Here is a 25,429-nt window from a genome sequence, read left to right on the forward strand (position 1 = left end):
CAACATGGTGGCAGAGAAGAGAAATCCCTTCCAAGTTATGTAAACTGGGGCCATAGGCTAAGAGTCTTCAATATGGTGGCAGAGAAGGGAATCCCTTCGGAGTTATTTAAACTGGGGCCATGTATTTCTGGCTACATCTCATGGACTTGCCAGAATGCCATGTACTTTGTCCTCAAATTTGTAAATGAAAACCCCTCACCCCGATTTTCACAAAGGAAATCAAGTCTTTTTCTTTCTTCGATCACGGGGCAGGTGCAAGCAGTGGGCCTGAGATTCCCAGGGCACAGCACTTAGCAGCCTAGAGCCGGCTGTTTCCAGCAGAAAAAAACGAGGCTGAAATGTGTGCTCCCCAGGAGCTGTGAATAAAGCTGCCACCTCAGGAGACGATGAAGAAATAGCATTTTATTTCTTTACAAATTTATAGCCAAGACAATAAATCACTCCATAGAAAAATTTAAAACAAGATATACATTGTCGTGATCTTCATAACAGATGGAAGAGTTAGTACAATAGTGAAATCTGCCTGCTGGGATGTCGGGTTGCAGCATTTTTTCAGGCTTGATGGACGAAAAAGAAAGTCCGACTCTGTTAATGGGGCAGCTAACAAAGGTGCCTCGCCCTTATACTCGGTTGTTTGCGGGAATAACCAGAGATGATCTCAGAGCCAGGTCTCCCCTAAACCTAGCTACCTTTGCGGAATATGTGATATAATTTATAGGCTGTTTGTTTGTTTGTTTGGGGATTTATTTATTTGGATCCAAGAATACACAATAACCTTCTTACCCTGATAACTTCAACCCAGATCTAGGTGATCCACTCTGATATCCTTAAAGATGCTGTTGTGTGACAATGATTCTAACTGCATGTCACTCAATGACCCCTTACACTCTTACATTGATACTCGAGTAATGCGTCATCCAGATTAAGTCCACGGTACCTCCACCACCTATCCCTCCCCTCCGTCTGACCCGTTCTCCATCTCTGGAAAAAAGAAAGGGTGAAAGTCATGGTTCAAAAACCAGTCTTTACCCCATGCTCTAGTTGCCTCACCCGATATGGCTGTCGGGGCAGATCTGTAGGACACATGACTCATTTTTTGAAACTATATGAAAGTGTTTTTTTGTTTTTGTTTTTTTTCCCCTGGGAGAGGCATCACAGGTAGGTAGGTACAAGAGCAGATTGAATCAGGTAGGAATCTTAAGTTAACTGATGTACTCTCATTTTCTCATCTTTGAAGGCAGAAGAATTTCATTTCTTTCCCCTTCTTGTGTCCTAAGGATGCTCTGAAGACAAATGAGAAAATGTGGCTGATTCCTGAGGAATGGAAGCCTGTGAGAAGCACAGAAGGGAGATCAGAGCACTCTTTAGGGTCCTTATACTAAGAAAGACAATAAATGGGTCAGTGATATTGTGGTCGTGAACTTACTACCCTAAAGATCCTGCCAAGATGAGCCAGCTTCTCCCTATAGCTGGACTGGGTCTCATGGGTGTGAGTGGAGCCTGGCCAGCTGAGCTGAACAATTGCTCCCCTCTTGGCAGTCATGTGGCCTGTGTCTGACTGACAGAATCCTTTGCATCAGTTTTTCCCTTTCTAGAGATGGGCAGTTTGACCCCCCATTACTGATGAAAACAGAGCACTTTACAACGAAGGCGCTGCTATAAGAGGTCCTAACAATGATCACAGTGTGTTAGTATTACATGCTAGTCCTAGTTTCACAAGCAAAAGAATTTCCTACCTCTGAGAGGCACAAACAAGAGAGAACAACACAGCTGGGGAAAACGCTGACTGAGAAAAGCTACTTTTTCATAGCACATACAAAAATCAGTCCCCATTTTTCACTTTTTCAGCGACTAGTAGACTTTTGGAACTGGAATTTGTCAAATGGTCTATCCATGATACCATATTAACTTCAGCTGAGCTTACCAGTTTTAGGAAAATACTTTGCTATAGACTGAAGCTAAGCGTTCCAAAAGCAAGAGCAGTAATTAAAATAGTTCCAAGGCCAGAGGTTAAGTTTAAAAATGAAATGTGAGATCTTTTCATGAATTGTGACAAAATACAAAAAAATATCCTAGGCATAAGATGTGAATATCATGGACAAATAAAGTCATTTACTTCTGCTGCTTTGTAGAAATAATTTTGGAATGCAAAGGAAATACTATTTTAGAAACAACTGAAAACAATCCAATTCTTCCAGTAATTACTCATGGAAATAAAGCACGAAATATGGTGCTTTCTGAGGAAATTTCAACGAAAAGTCAATGAAATGTCCCAAGTTGTTTTTTTGTTTTGGGTTTTTTTTTTTTGCAGATATATTGCTAACCATTTACTAAGTGAGCAGTTGAATGGTGAACACTCCCATGCCTAGAAATTTGAAAGAAATCTTTAAAACTAGGATAAATTTCTAAAATAAGGTAACACTGTACCTGAATGAGACCAAGAAGGAGCCAGCCTTCCTCACAGACTGAGCCGGAAGGCCTCGCTCACTGGTTCCTAAGCAACCATCAGGCTGTCAGTCACTCATCAGAACTGGAAGTTGTCTAGATTTTACTCAAGAGAATGCAAATCAACCAAGACCCTCGGGAAAGCAAGTCAAGACTAAATGAAATCATGCTGTGCTTAAGCAAGGACTTAACAAATGTAAACCCAGCTCTGAGCACATAACTAGTACTCCCTTACTTTCCACATGACAAGGAATGTGGAAGGTTTAACTTGGCCATTGGGGATTTTTGCCACTAAAATGCAGATAGTCATTTCCATGAGATGAAATACTACATAGTGCTTAATGCTTGAGATACATTTATACAGATCCTTTCCTGATTCCATGGTATGAGGAAATCCTTTTCTCTAGCCACTTTACTCAGTTTGTTAACTCATTTTTTAAGCACTGTGCTTCCTAGAGGCACTAATGATTGATTCCTGCCCCTCTCCGACTATATTTTGAACTTACCGAGTCAGGAATTTTGTTAAATAGGTCAAAGTACTTTTTTCTACTTCACAATCTCTTAAGGTGATTTTTGACCAGAACAATTTAGTGATAAGCATCTTTTAGTAAAAGGAAAACATGCTTGGAAAGACTAACCCATCCAAGGAAATAGAAGGAAGGGAAAGTCCTTTTTATGTGTTTTCCTTTAAATTTTAAAGGTGTCTTTACTGTGGTTGTAGACGTAATTTTGCCACATGGGGTTTTATAGGCCATCAGATGAAGACATTTAGACTGTGAGAGCTTTCTTCCCTTTGTGACACCATTTAATCCATATATTTTGTCTTCTTTTAAACATATTTAAATAATTAATAAAATTATTTCTCAGCAAAGCAAAATGTTTTTAATAACTAGAGGAATTTTTAAATTAGTGACATTAATTAAATAATTAATTAAAAAGAGGGGATGTGTAAAGTAATGGAAAAGGTGGTTGGACCTAGAGCCTCATAAAAGATGGACATTTTGGGGGAATTAGAGCTATCCTTGATTATGGCAGGAAATCCTGAGAATGAAATCTGATAAGTTGAATATACATGAGTTATTATGTGTGTATTTTTATCACTTTAAAGAGCTACCCAATATACAGGCACGTCCCTATTTTAAGAAAATCATGTAAACAAAAATCCAGAATTGTAAGCACAATAATTTAGTATTTCTTTTATTAATAAATGCATCCCCACTTAATAGAACTTGCTATTCAATTCCTTTAAAAAAACAAGCACCTTTAAAGCATGATTCAATTCAGAAGAAAAAGCAGAAAAAAACATCTATTTTTGAATACCTTTTTTGGAAGGCCATCTATAAGAATCAACCACATTCTGCTCACACTGACATTTCAACCAGGCTGGGCCATGGAACATTTGCTCAAGGCTAATTGCAACTGTCTAGATCCATAATGAAGCCTTTCCTGGATAACCTTTACGAATTACAGTGAGTCAGGCTCCCCTCTGAGCGACAGGCTATTCAATAAACTTTTCCCTTTGGAGGATAGGTTATTAGAGGTCTGTTGTCGCTGCACTGATGATTTTCTGTTCTAGACGGAAACCTTGTGGTGACAGCAAGTAGTGCCCTTTGTGATTTCAGGTTCTTGTCACTGTGGGAAGTGCATTTGTTCTGCCGAAGAATGGTATATTTCGGGAGAATTCTGCGACTGTGACGACAGGGACTGCGACAAACATGATGGTCTCATTTGCACAGGTGCAGTATCAACCTACCCTAACTGTTCTATGTCACAGTTGGCAATAAAGACAGATGATACCCACCATGTACTGCCGTAGACAGCTGGGCAGGAGAGCGTCCGCGTAATCAAGACCCACTATTCACAGGAAGTCACCACAGAAGGGGAGTGGGCCTTAGCGGACAAAAGTAACCATGCCCTCAACTCACACATATGCAGTTATATGTTGAAAAGAGAAAATAATCGTCCTGACAACCATTTTACTTTGAGCCTGGTGTAGGGAATGGAGTATTATTTTAAACAGGACCCAGGTACCACTAATTCAAAGATGGTTGATGTATTGGTTGGCTGCAGGGAGTGGGGTGTGTGTGTGTTGGGGGGATGAGGGAGACTTAGCAGTGTCATAGCTACTGTTGTCCCAAGTTATTGAATCCTGATAATTGGTTATAAAATACATCTGCTTGAACAAGTTACAGGGGAAAGAGAGACATGTTATGTTGGTTCTCCTTGTTTCTAGTTGAAGGTAAAAGATGAATGCTTGTGTATGTCATTAAGCTAGACATTCACTGTCTGTCCGTCCCTCTGTCACAAGGCTCCTTTTCTAGCTGATTCCTCAGCTTACCTCATTCTATGTCAGGGGACTTTATGGTTTTTAGCATTTATTCATAAGTCAGACATAACTTGCTCTCTACAGGAAAACAAAATTATGACATGGAAGCCACCTGGAGTGACACAGGATGGTCACTATTAGATGATACACAGATGGTGGCATCAAGCAGATGCCATTAATTATGTGAAAAATCACATTTCCCATAGCTGCTAAATGAGATAATGATAAGATGGCTACAGAACAGAATAAGAAAACTGCAGAGGATGAATAAAATGGTCTTGATTATGAACTGCTGTGGTTTAGAATAACATATTTTAACTTGGTGACTTTCGATCATGATAATGACTCCCCTGTGTACTTTATTGCAGGGAATGGAATCTGTAGCTGTGGAAACTGTGAATGCTGGGATGGATGGAACGGAAATGCATGTGAAATCTGGCTCGGCACAGAATATCCTTAACAATACATGGCAGAGAACTGGATTCTCCTTTTTCTAGGCCATTAAAACATATAAATGCAGAGGGAACCATATATAATCAGCACTAGGACAGGTCAAACAGACCACTGTATGTTTTTCTATTTCTGAATGCCTCAGTGAAATCTGGGTACCCATTAAAAATGAGTTAAGCAAATTCTGATGTAAATAACGCCAGAAAGATTTTTTTCTACCTTAATTTACATCAGTGGTTCTCAACAGGGCAAGTTTACCACCCAGAAGACATTTGGCAATATCTACAGACAGTTTTCATTGTCTCACTGGGTGGGGTGGGAGGGCGTGCTGTGGGCATCTAGTGGGTGGAGGCCAGGGATGCTGCAAACATCCTCTGGTGCAGGACAACCTACCACAGCAAAGAATTATCTGACTTCAAGTATCAATGGTGCCTGAGCTGAGAAACATTGAGTTACATCGTTGTTAGAAATGCATACCCCTATACAAGAAAGACCATATTGGAGTCTAAGGAAAAGATATATCCTCACATAAATCTATTGACCATATTTTGCCAGTATTTCCATGTGGAGACATGAGGTATGTGGTATACAAACACACATGGGCTAGGGGAGTAGGCAGAAACTACATAACCAGTGCTTTTGAAAAAAAAAACAAAACTGGTCATTTTAGCCATTAAGTCATTTGTCATTTGTCTAGTCCCACTTTAAATTCACACAAGGGACTTCCCTGGTGGTCCAGTGGTTAAGACTTCGCCTTCCAATGCAGGGGGTCCAGGTTCAATCCCTGGTCGGGGAGCTAAGATCCCACGTGCCTCGCGGCCAAAAAACAAAAACAAAAACAAAAACCAAAAACATAAAACAGAAGCAATATTGTAACAAATTCAGTAAACACTTTACAAATGGTCCACATCAAAAAAAAAATCTTTGAAAAAAATTAAAAATAAACTCACCCAAAAAAAGACTCTTAAGATTAAGGAAGATATGAAAAATGCAAAATTCGACATTTTTAATAAATGGTGACATAAGTTGCTTATATTCTGTGTCAGTATATATTTGCCTACTGAGGATTAACCCGAAAAATGAATTTTTATTCAGGGGTATCTATTTTCTGTTTCTAGAACATTTTTAAAAACTGGGCAAGAGTTACATATACAAGAAATAAGATTTTTTTACTGTTTACTCCATGGTAACTTGCCTTTTAAAAAGACAACATATAGTTAGATATATGATGGGCCTGAAATATACATTCACTTCTCAAAAGATTCTTATTTACAAGGATACATGACTTACTGGAAAAGTAGGGACATGCAAAGAAATCAAGAAGAGATACTATAATAAAAAGTCTGAAAAGCTCAGAGGATTTTTTAAAAAATCCAGAAATGGCTGAAATAGAAATTACAAATATTCACTCAATAATAAGAACAAAATGTTTATTTTCTTAATGGTGAAATTCTGCTCTGTATGAAATTCACATTGCATTATGAAAATGTACAATAATTTGGACTTCCCTTACATATTTACAGTTAAGTCTACTTATACACATTAGTTTAGTCAACCTTTAATTATTTAGAGCTAATAAAAACCCCACTTTTTTTCTAAATGTGATTTATATTTTGTAAAATCCTAGAATAATGTAACAAAATCATTTCCATATTGTTTAAGATGAAAATTTTTGCTTGGAAATTTTACTTGATGATGTAAATATTCTAGAGTCGTGGCTTGGACTTTTCTAAGTCAAATCACCAAAGATAAGGAAACTATGTATCTGCTGAGTTACTTAAAAATTTGATATTGAAAATTATTTAAGAGAAAATTTAACTGATGCTGATTTTTATAGTACTAATAGTGTTCTCATACTTGAAGAGATTTATAAAATTGTCATCCCTATCCTGAGATTAAGGAATGCAACCATGTAAATTGTATCTCTATTATTAAGTATGTCAATTGATATATCAGTTTTTGTAAAATGAGGGGACTATAAGCAGTCAAGAAATAATACAGATTGTACTCTTTCCTCTTCTCTATCTAAACACTTTAAGCCTCAAACAAATCTGTTCTCATTGTTCATTTGCAATTTTGATGCCTTATGTGATGATGCACAAACATTGGAATTCATTACCTTACCCAGCTATCATAATACAAATGACTTTCAGTTTCCCCTCTTGCAGAACCCTGCTTTCTATAAAGGACCAGATAGTAAATATTTTAGACTGTGGGTCACATACATCTCTTTAGAAGATTCTTGTCTGTTCATGTTTAATACTTTAAAATGGAAAAAATAAAAATAAAAACCTCATTCTGAGCTCCTGGGCCATAAGAAACAGATTGCAAGCTGTATTTGGCTTGCAGCTGAGCAGTAGTTTGCCATCCTGCTCTACTGGTATGACCCTTAGTTTCCTGTCTCATCACGTTACCCTAGGTGTGTCTTATTTTTCTTATCATTCTCTATATTTGTTATCCCTGCAACAAGAATGCTGCTCTTTTTATATTTTCGTGTAAGAAAAATGTTATCAGCATTTATGCTTTTTAAGAAGTTTAAATATGGAGAAATTACTTTATTATAAAGTTCAGAATGTGATTTGTCCAAATTTTTTGACAAAATCTATTATAGTCCTCTATATTCTGTGGTTCATTTAGCCATGAATTATTGAACCAAAACTGAATTATAGCATAAGTCACATGGTACCTAACCTCTAATGAATATTTTTCTTTTAAAACAGAAATATTTTCTTTTTACCTCCGTCTGTCTTCTATAACAGTTCTTGTGCGTGTTTTTATGTGTGATTTTGTCTCTAGCAATGAAACATCAATAGATCTATTAAGAAGTGATTTAATTTACATGTTTTAAGTTGGAGAAAAATAAACATAGTTACATGTAAAGACATAGATTCTACCCTTCTTAAATGTAATTTTGTACTTTGACTTTTGATTCCATTACTAAGATAAAAACTCCCTCTTCAAAAAAAAAGGCAGGGCAAGAACAAACTTGTAATAGGTGGAGGGAAAATATGCAAATTTTGTTGGCTTGTTCAAGTTGGTCGGCAGTTATGGTGGGATTAACGTCAACTGGGAAAGATGCGACACGTTTGCAGATGGTGTTGGCACAAACCCTGCTTGCTTGGCTAACCATCACTGAGGAATTCTTCCATAAAGGACTTTTTAATAAGATTCTACTAACGTCCTAAGACCTAAGAGAACCACTATATCCTGTTGTCTTCCTGGACTCTGAGCTAATCAAGATTCCTACTGCGCATTGGAAGGAATGGCCTCCACGACCTCAAATGCAAACACAACATGGGAATTAGACCAAATGATAGAGAAAACCAGGAAAAAACAAAAACATAGCTCAGCCTTTGTTTGCGGATTCACTATCAAACCTTTGAAACCCTACTCAGTATTCGAGAGAGTCAACAGGCCCTGCGTGCCACTTTGTAAGCTAAGAAAGCTACACTATGAAATGTATTTTACTCCAAAGTAATACTATTCACACCTGGAGTTTGATATGCCTGCGTTTAACTCAAAAGCTTGCCCTGGATATAGTCTTGTTCTGAAATAACATTGAAAATTTTTAATGATTTTCAATTCCTTCTAAAATGGATTTCTTAGTCACTCTGGTTTCTCCTTCAAATGTTGTCACTCTAATATTAGGGAGAAAACTTTAAATGAAGTGATACATGTCTAACTTAAAAAGAAAGAAGTTTTTTTCTTGTTGTTTTTTAAAAAAGAACCAAATCTGATGTTGGTCATCCTGAAAACAGTGGACTGTTTTAGTGCTTTAGGCGTTCATTAAGCAACTGGCCAGGTGTGATAAAGTCTTCTTACTCTCCAAGAGGCAAACAATTAGACGGACTGCAGCAGGAGTCTTGTGGGCCCATCTTGAAGCCAGCCCTTAACCCAAACACTCAGGGCAAGGGAACATTTAGAGCCCGAATCTCTAAATTCTCCAAGATTTGTAATGACATGATGCTCAGTTCCATTTTACTCTTTATATAGGCTGAACCATTTGCATCTCTTCTATAATTTTTCCAAGTAAAGTTGTAGCAAAATATTTTAGAAAGCAAACTTATAGGAAAATAAAATGATGTCACCTGAACTATCAAAACAATGAACATTCCAGAGCATTGTTGAGGAATGAGTGAAACAGCTACCATAACAAATCAGTAGACATAACCCTCTCACACCAGATATGGATGCAAAAGGAATGTGATATTGGAAAGAGTTGATAAGATCGACATATGTACATGGAGGTACAGAACACGTGGTGGTCTCTAAATACAAATGAATTCCATCAGATTTACTGTACAGAACACCAAAGGTGACAGATTGCACTTACTTAAAACAGCAAACAATTTTTGAGGGGAGAAAATGGTGGAGTCTTATCCTGGAAAAATAGCAAGAGAGGTATCATGAAAGAGCTAAAATTTTCTTTGGCACGGTAAAGGGGGAAAATGGGTTTACCAAACTTATTCACATGACATTTCTCTATATCTGTGGGCGATGCAATGCCATTTCATTACATAAAGTTGTTCAATGTTTTTGAATATGCCATCATATAAATATTTTATTCAATATGTTGTATTTATGAATACAACAAATGATATTCAACACAGAAACTGTACAATGCAGACAAACTCTTTGTATGTAGATTAATACACACCAATGGTTCTTGATACACAGGTCCTACAACATGCAGTTCATCAGTGCTGTCCTCGTTCCATGCAACAGGTCAGACCAGACACAGAGGAAATGATCTAACTAAATCACAAATAACAAGGACCCCTCTGCAATACATCTAAACATATATTAGAAGAAAGTGTTTTGACATCCATTCATAGGGATAAATGCCCTTATAGATAACTCATGTAAAAAACAAAACAGAGATACACATTTACTGAAATCTCAGTCACTTACAAAAATAAATCTTGTCATAATTTTAACCAATAAACAAGCTTACAGGGGAAAAAGAAACCAGCAAGTAGGGCTGATTACCAAAAAACATACAGGTGGGGTTGTTTGATGTGTGTGTGTGTGTGCCTGTGCACAGTAGGGTAAGTCCATCTAATTGGAATTTCAAGTTGCCACATATTACGGAATATATGTCTTCCCTAAACAATTGGTTAATGAAATTCATCTAATGTATTTTAACTTAGCCTGTTAAAAATAATAGGCTTTAAAATGGTGTAACAAGAAATCAAGAGAAGTCAAAAGAATCATTTGTTGTATTTGTACTTTAGCACTATCGACAATAAATCTACTCAAACGTTATGCTAACATTTTATTTATTAAAGTGGAATTCAATACGAAAATGAAATAAGCATAAACAGTTAAATTGATAGTAAATCTTTAATCAGCTAAGCAGGCCAAAATTTTTAAATGCTGGGCAAGGGCTGTCATGGAGACTTAGGAAAGCAGTGACAAAATAATTTCCCAGTAAATACAATGCAGATGGGAGAAAATGGCGACTGGGTCATCCTTCCACATGGAAATAATAACAAGAGGCCAGTACATTGATCCCACGTATAGTTTTCTATAAATGAGGTTCAGTTTGGTCTCAGTTAACTCTTCTGAGGAGAAAACATTGAAATTTATTAAGTATACACAGAGTTAACAAATATATTTCCAAACAGCTTAGTATCAAACATTTTGAAACTATTTATATCCAATATTGAACATTTTGCATGGTTTCTTCACTGTGGAGTCAACTATTCATGGACTTTCTTAGTCGTTGTCTTCCCTAAGCTCAGAATTCAGCAGTATTAAATTCCAAAGGAAGTTAAGAAAGCAAGATCAAAGAAAAGCAAAAAAAAAAAAAAAAAAAAATCAGACCGAAAACCTGATGTTTGAACGTGTTGGTTTGCCTTTAGTTTTAATCTAGAATAATTCAACAGACTGCATTCTGAGATCATGGCAAGGCACCTCTAACTCAGCCATTGGGCCACAGGGGCCCGAGAAGCTGAGTCAGAGGTATGGACTGGTGAATTACACAGTACCTGACTCAGCATGCTGAGCTAAAAAAAATATTTTTTTTCCTAATATGTCCAGTTTAAAAACTTGTTAAACACCAAAAATATTAAAGTCTAATTTATAACTAACGTTTGCATTGCTGCTGCAGAAAAGAACACAACAGCCGCCTTGCCCATGCTCTGCTGAGTATGAGTGGAATGCAGCCCAAACCGGGGATGGCATTAAGTTTGGTTCATTAAAAACAGGAAGGATTCTATCTGAAATGGATTTAGGTAACACAATTCTTGTAGGTTGTAATTATTGATTTTTTTTCCTTTTTTCCAAATAATGAGGATTCATAGATGAAAATGAACCTTAATCAGGCCTACAAGGCCTACAGAGTTCTTTGGACCCACTTTCTCAAAAACCAGTGGGTCTTGCTCGCTGGGCAAGGCAAATGTTACCATTACCAGTAAGCTTGTGATATGTATAAAACACACACACACACAAAGGAACTAAGGGGGATGTCAAACCCAGATCATAGAGCACTTCCCATGACTGCGTTTGACCCCGTTTCTCAGCCCGGCCACGCAGCCTTGGGAGCACAGTATCTGCTACTGGACAGAGCGTATATGTGTGTTTCATCAGTAGTGTGAGCCAGAGACAACACTCTTAATCTTTATAGATGCAATGTGTCATAATAGGTTTAGAAGGCTTTCTGTTTCCCTGATCGCTCTCCCAACTAAGCCAATCGCTACAGTTAAGATTGAGAGGAACACAATCCCTGCAAAAGGTCACAGACAGTGGAGCCAGCAGCCCTGTAAAAACGGGAAGAAGAGAACTCCATAATAGCACAGGTTTACAGCATCTAACTAGAAATTACTCAAGAGTATCTGTGTGCTACAAAATCGAACTTAAACACATGGAATTTGCCGAAACGGGACTCAAAAAGGAATATGGGTAGCTGTCAGCAGGCAAGGTATCGAGTGGACTTGTGAAGTAGGTCATTCACGTGAAGTGTCACAGTCACAGAAAAGATATTAAAAAGGCATTCCATATCTGGTAGGGCATTCCATGGTCTGAGTTGAGCTGGTTATCCAGGTGTCTTCTTGTTGTGAGGGCACAACACGTTGAGGTTTATCCACTTGCAACCAAGAAGTTCGAGCCAGCGGGGAGCAAGCGTCTGCTTACTGCCAGCTGCTCCTGGGCCCCGGAACAGGAGGGTGTGGCCAGGATAAATCACTCAACGGTGCTCAGGGCGAGTCAGTCACAACACCTGTGAGGATCTGGCTATGTCGTCTTACTTTTGTTGACTGGTTTGCCTCCATTCATGATTGCAGATGCGCTTGTGCTTTTACTCGGCGTCACCCCAGCTTTTGGGACCGTTTCTCCGACGTCATGCAAAGATGGTTCTCGGTACATGGCAACTAGTGACGGGGAGGGCGGGAGGAAAAGGAGCCGTTACCTGGTTAGCTTCACGCACAGACCTCAGCCGTTGGCCCAGTCCCGTTTCCCCTGAAGTCAAGTAACCCCATCAAGAGGGAATTCCTGTTTTAAAGCAGTAAAATCCAGCCCCCAAACAGAAAATATTACTTCCTTTGCATTTTCTGGTTTGTGTATCCAAAATACGCACCTGGGGGCACCTGCATTTTTGTCTAGGAGAGAAGGTTTAAATAGGGGATGTGGCTACACACACACACACACACACCACAGGAACTATGTGAGAATGGCAAGCATTTAACCTAATTCTCTTTGTTCAGCGAGAAAAAAGACTTTCCTTCCACTGCACGCTGTCAACACGTGGAACTCATTCTCACTCATCTTTTCCATTCTAGGTATTTACACCCCTAGGTCATTAAATAATTTTTCTCTCAAGTGCTTCAAAGGCAATATAATCACACTACTGTCAGCTTCAAAGCCATAAGAACAATACAAACAACTCACTTTCCTTAAGCCAAGGTCTTCTGGAGATCATTGTTTAGATTTCCTCTCCCGAAATCATGCAAAGAGACCCTTAAATAATTGAAGGCAAGCATGGGGTGTTTTATATTTTTTATGCCTCATTTTCAGGTATAATCATGAAAATCTGTAATTGATGTCATATAAGGCAGAAGTACAGAATGGCAAGAGGGCAAGTGGGAATGACGTCTGAGGAAGCTCTGGGGAATTGATCTGGTGACATCATTAATCACAATAGTTCATGTGGCTTTTTTGAAAATGATTCCAGGGAATCCTGGGAAAGGAGATTTCAGGGTGACTGATGCTTGGGGAAAACTGAGTTAAAATCATCTGCCCTCAGAAGTACAAGCGAATTAGAGCTGCCGAACCTGCTTTTTAGGGTTTTGAAAGCCTACATTTTATGAAGAGAACTTAAGCTTTGTTAGGATGAACCACTAGATGCATTCTCCATGTTCAAGGTGGTAGGATTTCACCTTTTGCAAATGCATCGTGAGATCTTTCAGCAGCACACAGACTTGAAAGCACATGTGTATCAGACCTATAATAAAGGACTTAGCACGTGAAAAGGATTAAGAGATTAATCCATATCCTTGACACATTTTCCAGTCCCTCACTCCCACTAGGCATTTAGTTAGGCGACCACAGCATCAGAGTGCTAATCTTGATCGTCTACACAGTGAAGTTGTGTAAGAAATATGAATACCCCAGAGCACCAAAAATTCATCAAGAATCTAATTTGCCCTAACAATTCCAATGATATAATTTACATCCTGTATGGGTTTTGAAAGTTTGAAATTAATTTTCCTTATCAATTACACTATGTGATAACCTGTCTTTATAATACCCCCTTAATTGTCTTTAGAGTACTTCTGTCTGCTAGTTTTTTGAAAATTCTATTTCTCTCTTCTTCATGTATACATAAACACACAACAAACACATATACACACAACAGTTCAGTGTATTAATAAAATGCAGAGTGATATTACTACCCCATATCTTTAGGGTCTCAGATATTTCCTGCTGGATATACTAAATAGCTGATTTCCAGATTTTGCCTGAGTTTTGTAGAGTTGCTATGGGCTTAGTTTTTAAATTTTTTTCACTCGCATTTGAATATCTGACGGTCTCAAAGTTCACTTGAAGTGGTAACGCCAAATCATGGATACGTTATTTTGGAAGAACAGAGAAACCCTCTAATTTCTTATTTTTATTCTCATTTTCCTTATGATCTATCATAGAATGAGAATAATTCACTCATATTTCAGACTGGAATAATTTTTCCTTTCCTAGATAGGCCCTGGTGGCTACTTGTTTGCATTTCAATGACTCATTGTAGAGGCAAATTTAGTTAAGAGTGATAGTCAATATCACTGAAATTATAAAGATGGTATTAACCAACAAGACTGGTTTTCCAAACTTAGGCAAACTGAAAGCTGAATTATATATCCACAGATAATTAATAATTAACTTCCAATATTTCAAATTATCTTATTCCTATAAAGACAATATGGATTATAAAACCAATATGCGTTTCTCTTGATGGCTAATGCTTTCCTGTAGGAATAAGAAACAAAAAGAAAAATCGAACCATGTAGGCTGACTTCAAATGTTTACTTGGTTATTGCAGGTCTGATTTTCTGCAAAAGGTAAACAAAAGCATTTGAATAGAAAACACTTTTGAAAAGCCTCAATATCAATTTCTTTTGGTAGTTCCCAAACAAATGTTACATAGATAAAATGACGCTTCCGGTAGAATCCTTAATGAGAAATGTGCAGATGTTTCTGATTAATTAAAATTTTGTAGCCTCCTCTCCAGAAATCCAATCAAAGTAAATCTGAAGGCTTCATTGTTTACAGCTGAGTGTCAAAGAAGGTCAAGCCACATTTGAATTTACTAAACTATTATGCAGTTGGAAGGGAGATATCTAATATCAACAAGTTCTTTAAAGGCCAACTTATTAACTCTTTATATTTCCTGTAATTATACTAATTCACAGATATGTGGTTACTTTCAGCTAGATAATAGCAAAATGGGCAAATACTCAAACATTCCATAATACTCAAAACTTAGTTTTTCTAGTATACCTATTGTCATAGTCACAGCTTTATAATGTCATTGCAGATTTTAAATTTCTTAAATTAATTAATTAATTAAAATTATTTAGAGAGGTTGGGGTAGTGAGGATCTGAGACATGAGAAATGAGTACGGGCATATTTAAATTAATGGAATATATGTGTATATATATATATATATATACATAATATACACACATATACATATATACAGTAAAGTGTACAAATCTTAGATGCACAGCTTATGCAGACACCCGTGAATCACCACTGAGATCAAGATAAAGAACATTTCCAGCGTTCCATGAGGGCTCCTTGTGGCCATGGTAGAGTCATCAGTGTGAAAGATAAATGTGTGATAAACCTGATAAGGATAAAACACCCATAACACTCACCTTCCAATGGCTTGGGTAGAAAATGAGCTGCTGCCTTGGTTTTCTTTACTCTGTTTCCTTTCATAACTTGCCCTTCCTTGTTCAATCCCAAAAACCAGGCTCTACCAGATTCCTGTTGTCTGTACAGCATCGATGAGTAGATTACATAATAGTTTTCAAAAACAGATTCTTTAAACTTGCATTCAGGGGTAAAAAGTTCCTGTTGAGAGAAAAGGAAGAAATGAAAGTTAGAGGAAGGAATGGGAGCTTCCTCATGCTTCCTCTTCCTTCTTCCATAAACTTGCCCACGATGGCCAACGAGTCAGCCCTTGGGCAGGGATGGCCAAATGTACCTCCTCCTGCAGGTATTAATTGTCCATATACATTTATCAACATACAATGAATAGAGAAGAAGTTGCTACTTTGGGGAATATACACACACACACACACACACATATACATATGTGTGTGTGTGTGTGTGTATAGGCAAAAGTATGGATGTCCTTTAATTAGAAATTAGAATACAGGAGCAAACTCAAAATAATTTCAGTTGAACAGAATACAATTCAACCAGAGTATAAACAGAAACAACAGGATAAAGGAGCATCCTGTATTCACAACAAACTAAACAAAATAAAATATATGTGTAAGGTATAGCCTATTTTCAATATTTCCATAGGAATAATTACATGATACCCTGTTGCCAGTTGTTCACTAGGTCACTGATATTACAGGGTGATACATTTTACCTACAAAGAGACAAGCTGACACCTCAAACTAAGCCCCTGACTATCAGCTGGCATACAAACTAGCCCCTGGAGCAGAGGCCAGATGTCATGTTAGCTGGTCATAGTGACAGGAGCTGAAAATCACGACCTAATCCACGGTTCAGACTCCCCCTGGAACTCTTGAAGTGAATCATCAACAGCTGCCCTGAATAAAATTTTTTGAGGGCTTCCCTGGTGGCACAGTGGTTAAGAATCCACCTGCCAATGCAGGGGGCGTGGGTTTGATCCCTGGTCCGGGAAGATCCCACATGCTGTGGAGCAACAAAGCCCGTGTGCTACAACTACCAAGCCTGCACTCTAGAGCCTGTGAGCCACAACTACTGAGCCCACGTGCCACAACTACTGAAGCCCGCACGCCTAGAGCCCCTGCTCCACAACAAGAGAAGCCACCGCAATGAGAAGCCCGAACAGCACAACAAAGAGAAGACCCCACTCGCTGCAACTAGAGAAAGCCCGAGCACAGCAACGAAGACCCAACACAGCCAAAAAAAAAAAATTTTTTTGGAAAGAGTACAATGAGTTAACATGACTCTCAAAGCCATTATCTACACTGATTGATGAATAACACAAAGCTTGCTACCTTATGATTATCATTAATAACACAAATATTCATAGATGAGTTTTACATACTTCTAAAATTTAACCTACAAAGGCATTTCAGATAGACCTCTGTGAAAAATAATTTTAAAATTCAGCCTTCCTCGTTACAGACCATGGAAGTCACTTAACTAGTTTTTGTGGCTATTTTAAATAGGCTCAACACTGTGCTCTTCCATATTTATGAAATAGAGATGCAAAACAGAGCTTTATTGTCATTATCTTTTAAAAAATATCAGGTAGTTAAATTTTTTTTCACCTTAATAGATTTTTATGACTACAGAAAATAGTAACTTTTGTTTTTCTTTTAAAAAAGTTATTTTCTATACACATTCTGAAAAACATATCCTTTGGGGTCTAAAAATATAAAACCTTTAAGAGTTAAAGTTATGCTAGCCATAATAAGGAATGTGACATTATTGTCTGTAGAAATGTTCTTTCAGTATTTCCCAGGAGAGTGTTAATTATCAAGTGGTGTCTCTTGCAGGATACAATTTATTCAGAGTGCCCCATAACTTTAATTCACTGAAAGTGAAATCGTTTTCCAAGGGGAACAGGTTTTGTTAATGGCAGGTGCTTTTTATGACAAAGATGATAGTTCCAGTTATTAATTTGATGAGATTAAAACAGCCAGAAGACAGGTTTAGCCGCCCCCCGAAGGAATTTACGTAGACCTTCATTTCTTCGAGATGATGCTACATCAGGTTTGAATTAGATACCATCCAAATAAATATTCCGGTCTTCCGCCAAGTTTTATTTCTCCAAATATCCTCCTATTCGTTCTCTGACTAACAAATGATAGTCTCGGTGAGTCAGTCTCCAGGCCCTACTTCAGAGGAAAGACTGATAAAAGGGTGGGTATTCATACATTTGTGGTGAGGAAAATAAAATGGAATGCTCTAAGACTAATAAACATAAGATATTGGTTGAACGTGTACCTTCTAGGACAAACAGATTAGACTTTGGCACGTCCTTTGTCTTTTTATTGAGACAGGCCAAGGCAGCTAAGAATACTATTTATTAGTACTAGTTAAAACCGGTTGTAGAACCAACTGGGAGTGGGTATGGTAAAGGCTGACCCAGTAAGTCACTCAGTGGGGAGAGAAGCTGGCACCTGCTGACTAAGATATCAGGTCTCTGCCCGGAGCTTTACCTTATTAAGAGGACCATTGAAGACTGACCTTAATCTCGAGACAGGAAGGTCTCCAGCTTTGGAAATGCAGGTCCATAGGGTGATCAACCCTTCCTTATATTCAATTGATCCCCACTGCCATAATGTACGAAACATGGAGGACACTGCTTGCCTTACCATCAGCAATTAGAAGTGTATTGTCTCTACTCTAAATTGACTAAGTTGAATATCAATGAGAATGAAGACCCTTGATGTGGAAGAAGTCGTTAGGTATGTCTCTGTCACTAAGTCTTTTTAAATCAAATGTTTGCATCTTAAGACTCCAAGGAAGTCAATAACACATCCCCTTTCTACAAGCTGTGCCAGTAACTTCAGAAGGAGGTGATTCTGTCTTCCACAGTGAGAGCCACTGCCTTCAGGTGATTGTGATGGTGGCGACTGACTGGTACTTTTTCACCCTTCTTTATTCTTGGCTAAATAATTAATGTGCATACACATACTTACATGCATACACACTACATTCAAAGTTACTATTGTCTAATGCTTTTTGCTAGACTCCTCTAGACATTTCAAGAATACAATCTGCTCATGAAATATTGGAGTTCAAAATAATCCCATCATTCTCATGAGAACTGGTAGGACTAATGAAAGTTGAGATTGGTTACTACTTATTTGCTGTCATAAGGGACAAATGTACTTTCAATCTGAAAATGGGAGACAGGGTGACTATGAATGTCATCTGTGGAAACAGACCTCCTGGGGTCAACCCTGACCCCACTCCTTCCTGGCTGTGAGTCCTTGGGAAAATTACTTAATCCCTGGGCTTCAGTTTCCTCATCTCTAAAATGGGTACAAAAATCATAGGATAATACGGTGGTTGGGAGAATTGAGTGAATCCATACGCATTACATATTTAGAAGAGGACCTGGCATATAGTAAGTACTCAATATTTATTCTAAAAAGGTTTCCCATTATGTATAGTCAAAAATAACCCTGTATCAGTTATTTCAATTCTATCAACAATTTTGCAAACCAAAATTTATTTAAATGATTAGTCAGTGAGAACAATTTTGTATGAACTGTTGGGCTCAGCCTCAGATGTACCAAAATGAACATATACAAAATGAACAGAATTCTTCCTGGAAGAATTTTATTAAAATTTTTGTGCTTAAAAATGCTAGTACCATGCAATATTTGCTGTGGTAAACTTACCTTCCTAGAGGGACTATAGGTGGGGTAAATGGTACTGTGAAAAACAAGATGTGGGCAATGCCATGGTATATTTGGAAAACTATCATTAGTCCATTACTGGGACTCTGTGAAGGCCAAAGTGCAGAATGATGTGCTAGGTTAGAGAAATGTAAGAAAGGGTCTTGGGCACTCTGATAAACAGGTTAGACTCCTTATTATAAGCAAGAGGTAGATATGCAGAGTTCTTGAATAAGCAAGGGAATGATGATATAGTCTGATTAGTGTTTTATATTCTGTTGTCTTTGTGGAGGATGGTTTGAGAAGTTAGTAACCCTTATTATATACTGATGTGTTGAAGCCCAATCTCCTGTGAAATGGACTTGAAAACTGTTTGTAGGACATGTGTAGTTGTGTATTCATGTTAGTAATTAGTATTAATTTAATAATCAAGGGCGCATAAAGTAAGGAGAGAAATACCACCAGAATTATGACACATTATTAAATTGAGTTCTGAACTTCCTGGTAGCTGAGACAAAAAGAGAAAGGCTTTATGTAATACAAATTATTAAAGAGAGAAAATCTTTTCTTTTTCTTGGCACTAACTTCTACAAGGTATTTCCTTGCAAGGAAAAAGTGACTTTGACCAAATAAAGAAAACATAACACACATAACCCAAGCAAAAATGCTCTTGATAGTAACTGTACAATGAATAGAGTCATAGTTTTGTGTTTGAATCCTACAATATGCTTTAGAGGGACAGATGGAGTGAATAGTCCCATAGGTAGGATTGGGAAAAATTGTAATTGATGAGATTCCCAGAGATCAGCTTTGTGGCTGGAGCCACAAACTCAAATGCCTATCCTGACCAGGCAGATACGAGTGTGAAGCAGGCTGGCGTCATCAGAGCACCTAGCCTCTATGACCAGGCCCCCCAAGATGGCTGCTTTGCTGCTCTCAGGACATTCCCTGCTGGACCAGGGCCTGCTTCACCTACACCCTACTCGCCTGATTGACCTTCCTACATACTTGGCCCTGTCCCAGCTAGTGACTGTTCCAATCTTTAGATCAGAACATCTCCGCCCTGATAGCTTAACAAAGGGGCGGGGAGGGGCATGCCCCTCTGCTAGTTTCCCTGGTAACAGATGAGCCAAGCGAATGTCAATTCCCCCTATAACTGGTAACCTCCCCCCTCCCCCCCCGGGGGGGGCAAAGACTGCGGCCCTTCCTGACTGCCATCCGCCAAACACCGTGGGGTGTCGCTCCAGGATCTTGCTTCACAGGTGTAAGATTCCCCCTGTCCATTAAACCACTGATTTCTCTATCACTGACTCCGGGCTCTTTCCTAGGTCTAGAAGCTGAGCAAGTACAGGGCTTGCAGGCCTGCAGGCTGCAGCCCAACATAGCATCATGTGAGGATAAATGCCCCCTACTCATGCTCAGAGCTGGACAGAAGAGATGGACAGAATGGCAGAAAGTATGACGGTTCTCATGGGAAAATAAAAACCTTAGATCTGCAGACGTTCTTCCTGGTTTTTCAAAGGAAAAAACATCCAGATTTCTGGATAAAAATCTCCTTTGTATGGTGGCAGCTACTTCTTTGTTCTTGTTGTTGTTTTTCAATGTAGCACGGACCAATGGTCTGAGGTGGACCCCTGAGCACCCAGTTTGAGACCTCCAATGTAGAGTGGCAAGAAAACTACTAAAGAAAGAAGGAAGCCCAGGTGGCTTATCAACACAGCCCTAACCTAACTGATGGTATTTATCTATTTGAGTCATACCACGACTGTGCCAGTGAAACATTCTAAAACTGGCAGTGATAATATGAGAAGACTTATTTAAATTTAAGCTCAAATATAAACTCTTTGAAACTGCCAAAATGAAATAGATAAGGAGTTTGATGTGTCTTTTTCTCTTCTTGCCCAGCCTATATTTAGAGCCACCAACACCATCACAACAGAAATCAACAGCAGTTGAGTTCCAGCAGAAGCTTAAATATTAGTTTGTAACTTTGCCAAACGAAATCATCAAATAACAGAATAGAAAAACACAACAATTAAACAAAAATTTCATATCTCCTTTTATGTTGTGGTTGTTTTGAAATGAAAGGACCATCTGTGGTGTACTTATTATCTTAACAGTAGCAGCAGAATTCCTCTTCTGAGGGAAATGTCTTTGTTTAAGAAAATACTGTGATGGGCCATTTGCATGCACCAAGCAGGGCTTCTCAGTTCAGGATGAGAGGAGGGAGGTGGAGGGAATAGAGGACCCATGTTCCATAATTTGTAACCAGTAAATAAGCCATAAACCCAGATAATTCAGCATAATCATAACCTAATAGCTATCAGTCACCTTGAGAATCTAACCCAGTGGTCGGCAAACTACAATCCATGGCCAAATTCATGCTACAAAGTGCAGTGGAGGGTTGTTGAGATTGTATGACCTGCAAAAACTGTGGTATTTACTGTATGGTCCTTTGCTAAAAAATTTTTCCAACTCTGATCTAAGGTTGGTAATCTAGTTTCAAATCTTCCCAAATTAAGCTTGGATTGCACTTATGTTCATGTATACAAATGCATACAATTTGAATCAGCATTTTCATCAGAGTTTCATCCCCGGAAAAGCCTTTACAGTGTGTTATGAGCCTGGGCTTCTTGTAAAAGTAGTTAGTTATGTAGTAGTCCACAAATTCCATTTAGTTACTACATCTCTTTTGTTTTTATTTACAACTACATGAAAATTATGTTTGGTTAATATTTACAGGTTTGCCTAGTACCAGCACCACCACTGTTTCGAAGGGAAAACATAAAAAGAAACATTCCAGACAAATTTTTAGCAGTTATTAGAATACAAGGCAATTCCAAAATAGATTAAAAAGAGAAATGATATTAGACATATTGTGGGAAATAGCACATAATAAATGCACAGCAAATAATAGCTATTAATTATATTCTAGAGTCATCAAAACCTCAGTCCCCTCCCATCAACAGCCTAGTAATGGCCCTGACCCTGGACTTCTTATGAATATTTCTCCCCAGGCTTAAGTTGAGAGGAGGAGGGAGCCTCAGACTTCAAGTTCTCACTTGAAGAATAACAACAAATTACAAAGGTTTCTTGCAAATATCAAATAAGATAATAGGGGTGGTTTAAATCATTACAAAAATAATTTGTAAATTATAAATTGAATTATAAACTATAGCTATATTATAATCTATAAATGGAATCCAAAAGTACAACTCAAATATTAATTGTTACCATGAACAGGGTAGTAGTTATTTACTCTTAACAGGTTTCAACTTAATTAGACACACCTTTAGATGGAAATCTCAATGATCCATTTAACATGTCTGTATCTCAGTTAGCTTTTTCTTCCCTTTCTACCTTTGGGAGATGTAGTCTACCAAGGTTTAGCCTGAGGTCAGTAGAAATTCATACTAATCTCCTTCATCTTCTACAATTTTAAAATTAATTATATCCTGGGACTTCCCTGGTGGCCAGTGGCTAAGACTCCACGCTCCCAATGCAGGGGGCCCAGGTTCGATCCCTGGTCAGGGAACTGGATCCCACATGCATGCTGCAACTAAGAGTTTCCATGCTACAACTATGAGTCTGCATGCCACAACTAAGATCCTGCATGCCACAACAGGGACCCAGTGCAGCCAAAGCAAAGAAACAGACAAATAAACAAACAAGTAAATAAATATTTTTTTAAAAAATAAATAAAATTAAATTAATTATATCCTTTAATGATACTGTTCTGACACTACCCAGTTTTTTTAAAAAGAAATACAGAACACTCTTAAGGTTACATATAAAGGAAAGAATATTCTGACCTTTTGGAAGATTTTATAGTCATGAATTTTGAAACAAAAAATAATTTGTAGTTAACGCTCAAAAGTAGAAAATTTAGTTGACTAATGCATTTTACTTATCTGAAATTCTACATAATCAATATGTACAATATCAGGCTGTGACTAATGCCCACAGGGAGAAAAAAAGTATAATTTTTTACATGTTTAAGAGGCAGCTTTTATTTGATTATAGGACCCAGTGATTTTGAGTATATTCCCACCAACAAAACAATCTCCACAAGTCCTTATATTTATAGGACCAGAAGCTGTTACTTAGTTTCTGGGGAAACAAAATTGTAAATGAAGGCTTTGTTTTGCCAGTAAAGATCTTATTTGACATTTAGAGATGTTTGATATATATATCTTTAGATATATTATTTCATTTACTAAATATTATATTTTAATTTATTATGTTATATTTAATATGTATTTTCTTTTTATGACATTATGCTTTTAAACAATTGTGGCAAGAACAACTTTTATTTGTTATAATGATTCATATTAAGTAATTTAATTATCTTATTTATTTAATGTAAATATATATTTTTTATATGTATTATAATACATATATATAAGCTTAAATATATCATTGCTACTTAAAACATGGTATTCAGGGATCAATAGCAACTTCCTCACTTGGGAAGTTGTTAGAGATGCAGATTTCCAGTCCCCACAGCTGACCTATAGAATCAAAATTTGCATTTTAACAAGACCCCAGGTGATTCGTATGCATATGAGAGCTTGGGAAGCATTGGTATATGTTCCTGTTACCATACAGAACAAATTAATATCAATACATGATCACAAAATTTTAGTAAATATCAAATAAATTGGCATTATTCATAAACTTTCTACCATCTTAAGACTAGTATAAAATTTATTAAAGCAAGGAAATGGGAGCAAAAATATAAAGTACTTGCAGTATATCTTTAAATAAGAACCTCTAAGATTATAATTAAAACATGTGCCAACTAGTTCTATAATGTTAAATCTGTTTTCTCTAGAATATAGACATGTATAATTCCTAAAATAATAATGCTTGTCACATGAACAGATGGTATCAGTGCTATAAATATTAGCAAAAAAATCACAAAATAAATATGCTTAAGAAAGTATTAATACAACCACATACCATTCTTAGAATTTGTCAGTGCTTAACAGTGATGCCTCAAAATAATAATGAAGAAGATGATGGTAATAATAATAATGTCAATAACTACAGCTAACAGTCAAACTGTGCACACGTCTATACCAAGCACTGTTCTACACATTTACCTAATCAACTAATTATTCCACACTATAATCCTGTGAGATTGGTACTATTATTATCCCCATTTTAGAAATGAAGAAATTGAGCCCAGAGGGTTTAACTAACTTGCCCAAGTACACTTCTTTTCATCAAGATGAATAATTTAACTATTCCTACTCACTTATCATTCAATTGAAGAGATGCACTTTTCTAGATACGTGATCAATTGCAAAAAATGGCCTGAATTCTTCACCCTCCCTGGATCAAAGCTCTCATAGCATGTAATGTGACTTGTCTTCCCACTATGAGCTAAGGTGAAGAAGGCAGAGGCTTGACAAGCACTTGTACAAGTGGGTTTGCCTTCTCAGCCTCATCCACTGCCCTGAGAGCACCCCTGGGCTAGCCTGCTGGAGAACAGACACACATGGAACACAGCCAAGTTGCCCAACCTAAACTAGTCTATTTCCAGACAGGTGATCAAGTCCTACCAAGATGTGCAGAGCCACCTAGCCGATCTCCATATGACTCCAGATGCACAAGCATTAATACACTTAACTGTTATAGGCCGCTTCAGCACTCATTGTTTGCTACATGGTGTCATTAAGGAATTGATAACCGATACAGATAATTAATTCAACTGAATTATTATTCAGTTAAAACTCAGAAAAGATGTACCTTATACAGCTGCTCTCTATCTACATCTAACTACATATGAAAACAAACACAGATGGAAAACAGTAATGAATGACATATGCTGTCATTTTGGCAAAAGTGTCACATGTCTTAGGATATCATTGTTAAGGGGGAAAAAGTATATTATTAAAAGAGTTTAAAAAAACAAGAAACAAGAATACATAGGAGTACTCAAAATGAATCTCTTCTCCCCTTTACCCAAGCTGTACGTTCCTTCCCCCCACCCCCCACATTGATCAGTTAAAGAAACGCTGAACAAAGCAGAAACTGAGTTGGCTACCCTCTGTTGCCAACCATCCCTCTAACTCACTGCAGTCTTACATTCCCCAGGGAAAGGTTGGAATGGGATGAGGATGTCATGGT

At 37.6% G+C, this 25,429-nt stretch overlaps 2 protein-coding genes across 5 annotated transcripts in view; one reads left to right on the forward strand and one right to left on the reverse strand.

Annotated features, from left to right (window-relative positions):
* The window catches only part of ITGBL1 (integrin subunit beta like 1), a 206,057-nt gene extending 195,571 nt beyond the window's left edge, over positions 1 to 10,486 (forward strand). Inside the window, exons 10-11 of one of the 2 annotated variants that reach the window (XM_060079597.1) lie at positions 4,050 to 4,181; positions 5,140 to 10,486. In XM_060079597.1, coding sequence (XP_059935580.1) covers positions 4,050 to 4,181; positions 5,140 to 5,231 — 224 coding nt within the window. In that variant the 3' untranslated portion in view covers positions 5,232 to 10,486. The remainder of the gene's footprint in view (positions 1 to 4,049; positions 4,182 to 5,139) is intronic. The other variant, XM_060079598.1, reaches the window with a different exon arrangement.
* Positions 10,487 to 12,454: 1,968 nt separating this feature from the next.
* FGF14 (fibroblast growth factor 14) overlaps positions 12,455 to 25,429 on the reverse strand; it is a 581,132-nt gene continuing 568,157 nt past the window's right edge. For all 3 annotated transcript variants that reach the window (XM_060079933.1, XM_060079930.1, XM_060079932.1), the window contains 2 exons: positions 15,590 to 15,788; positions 12,455 to 12,591 (listed from right to left, as the gene is read on the reverse strand). In XM_060079933.1, coding sequence (XP_059935916.1) covers positions 12,455 to 12,591; positions 15,590 to 15,788 — 336 coding nt within the window. The remainder of the gene's footprint in view (positions 12,592 to 15,589; positions 15,789 to 25,429) is intronic.

Source organism: Mesoplodon densirostris, chromosome 17, assembly GCF_025265405.1.
Source record: "Mesoplodon densirostris isolate mMesDen1 chromosome 17, mMesDen1 primary haplotype, whole genome shotgun sequence".
Taxonomy (NCBI): Eukaryota; Metazoa; Chordata; class Mammalia; order Artiodactyla; family Ziphiidae; genus Mesoplodon; species Mesoplodon densirostris.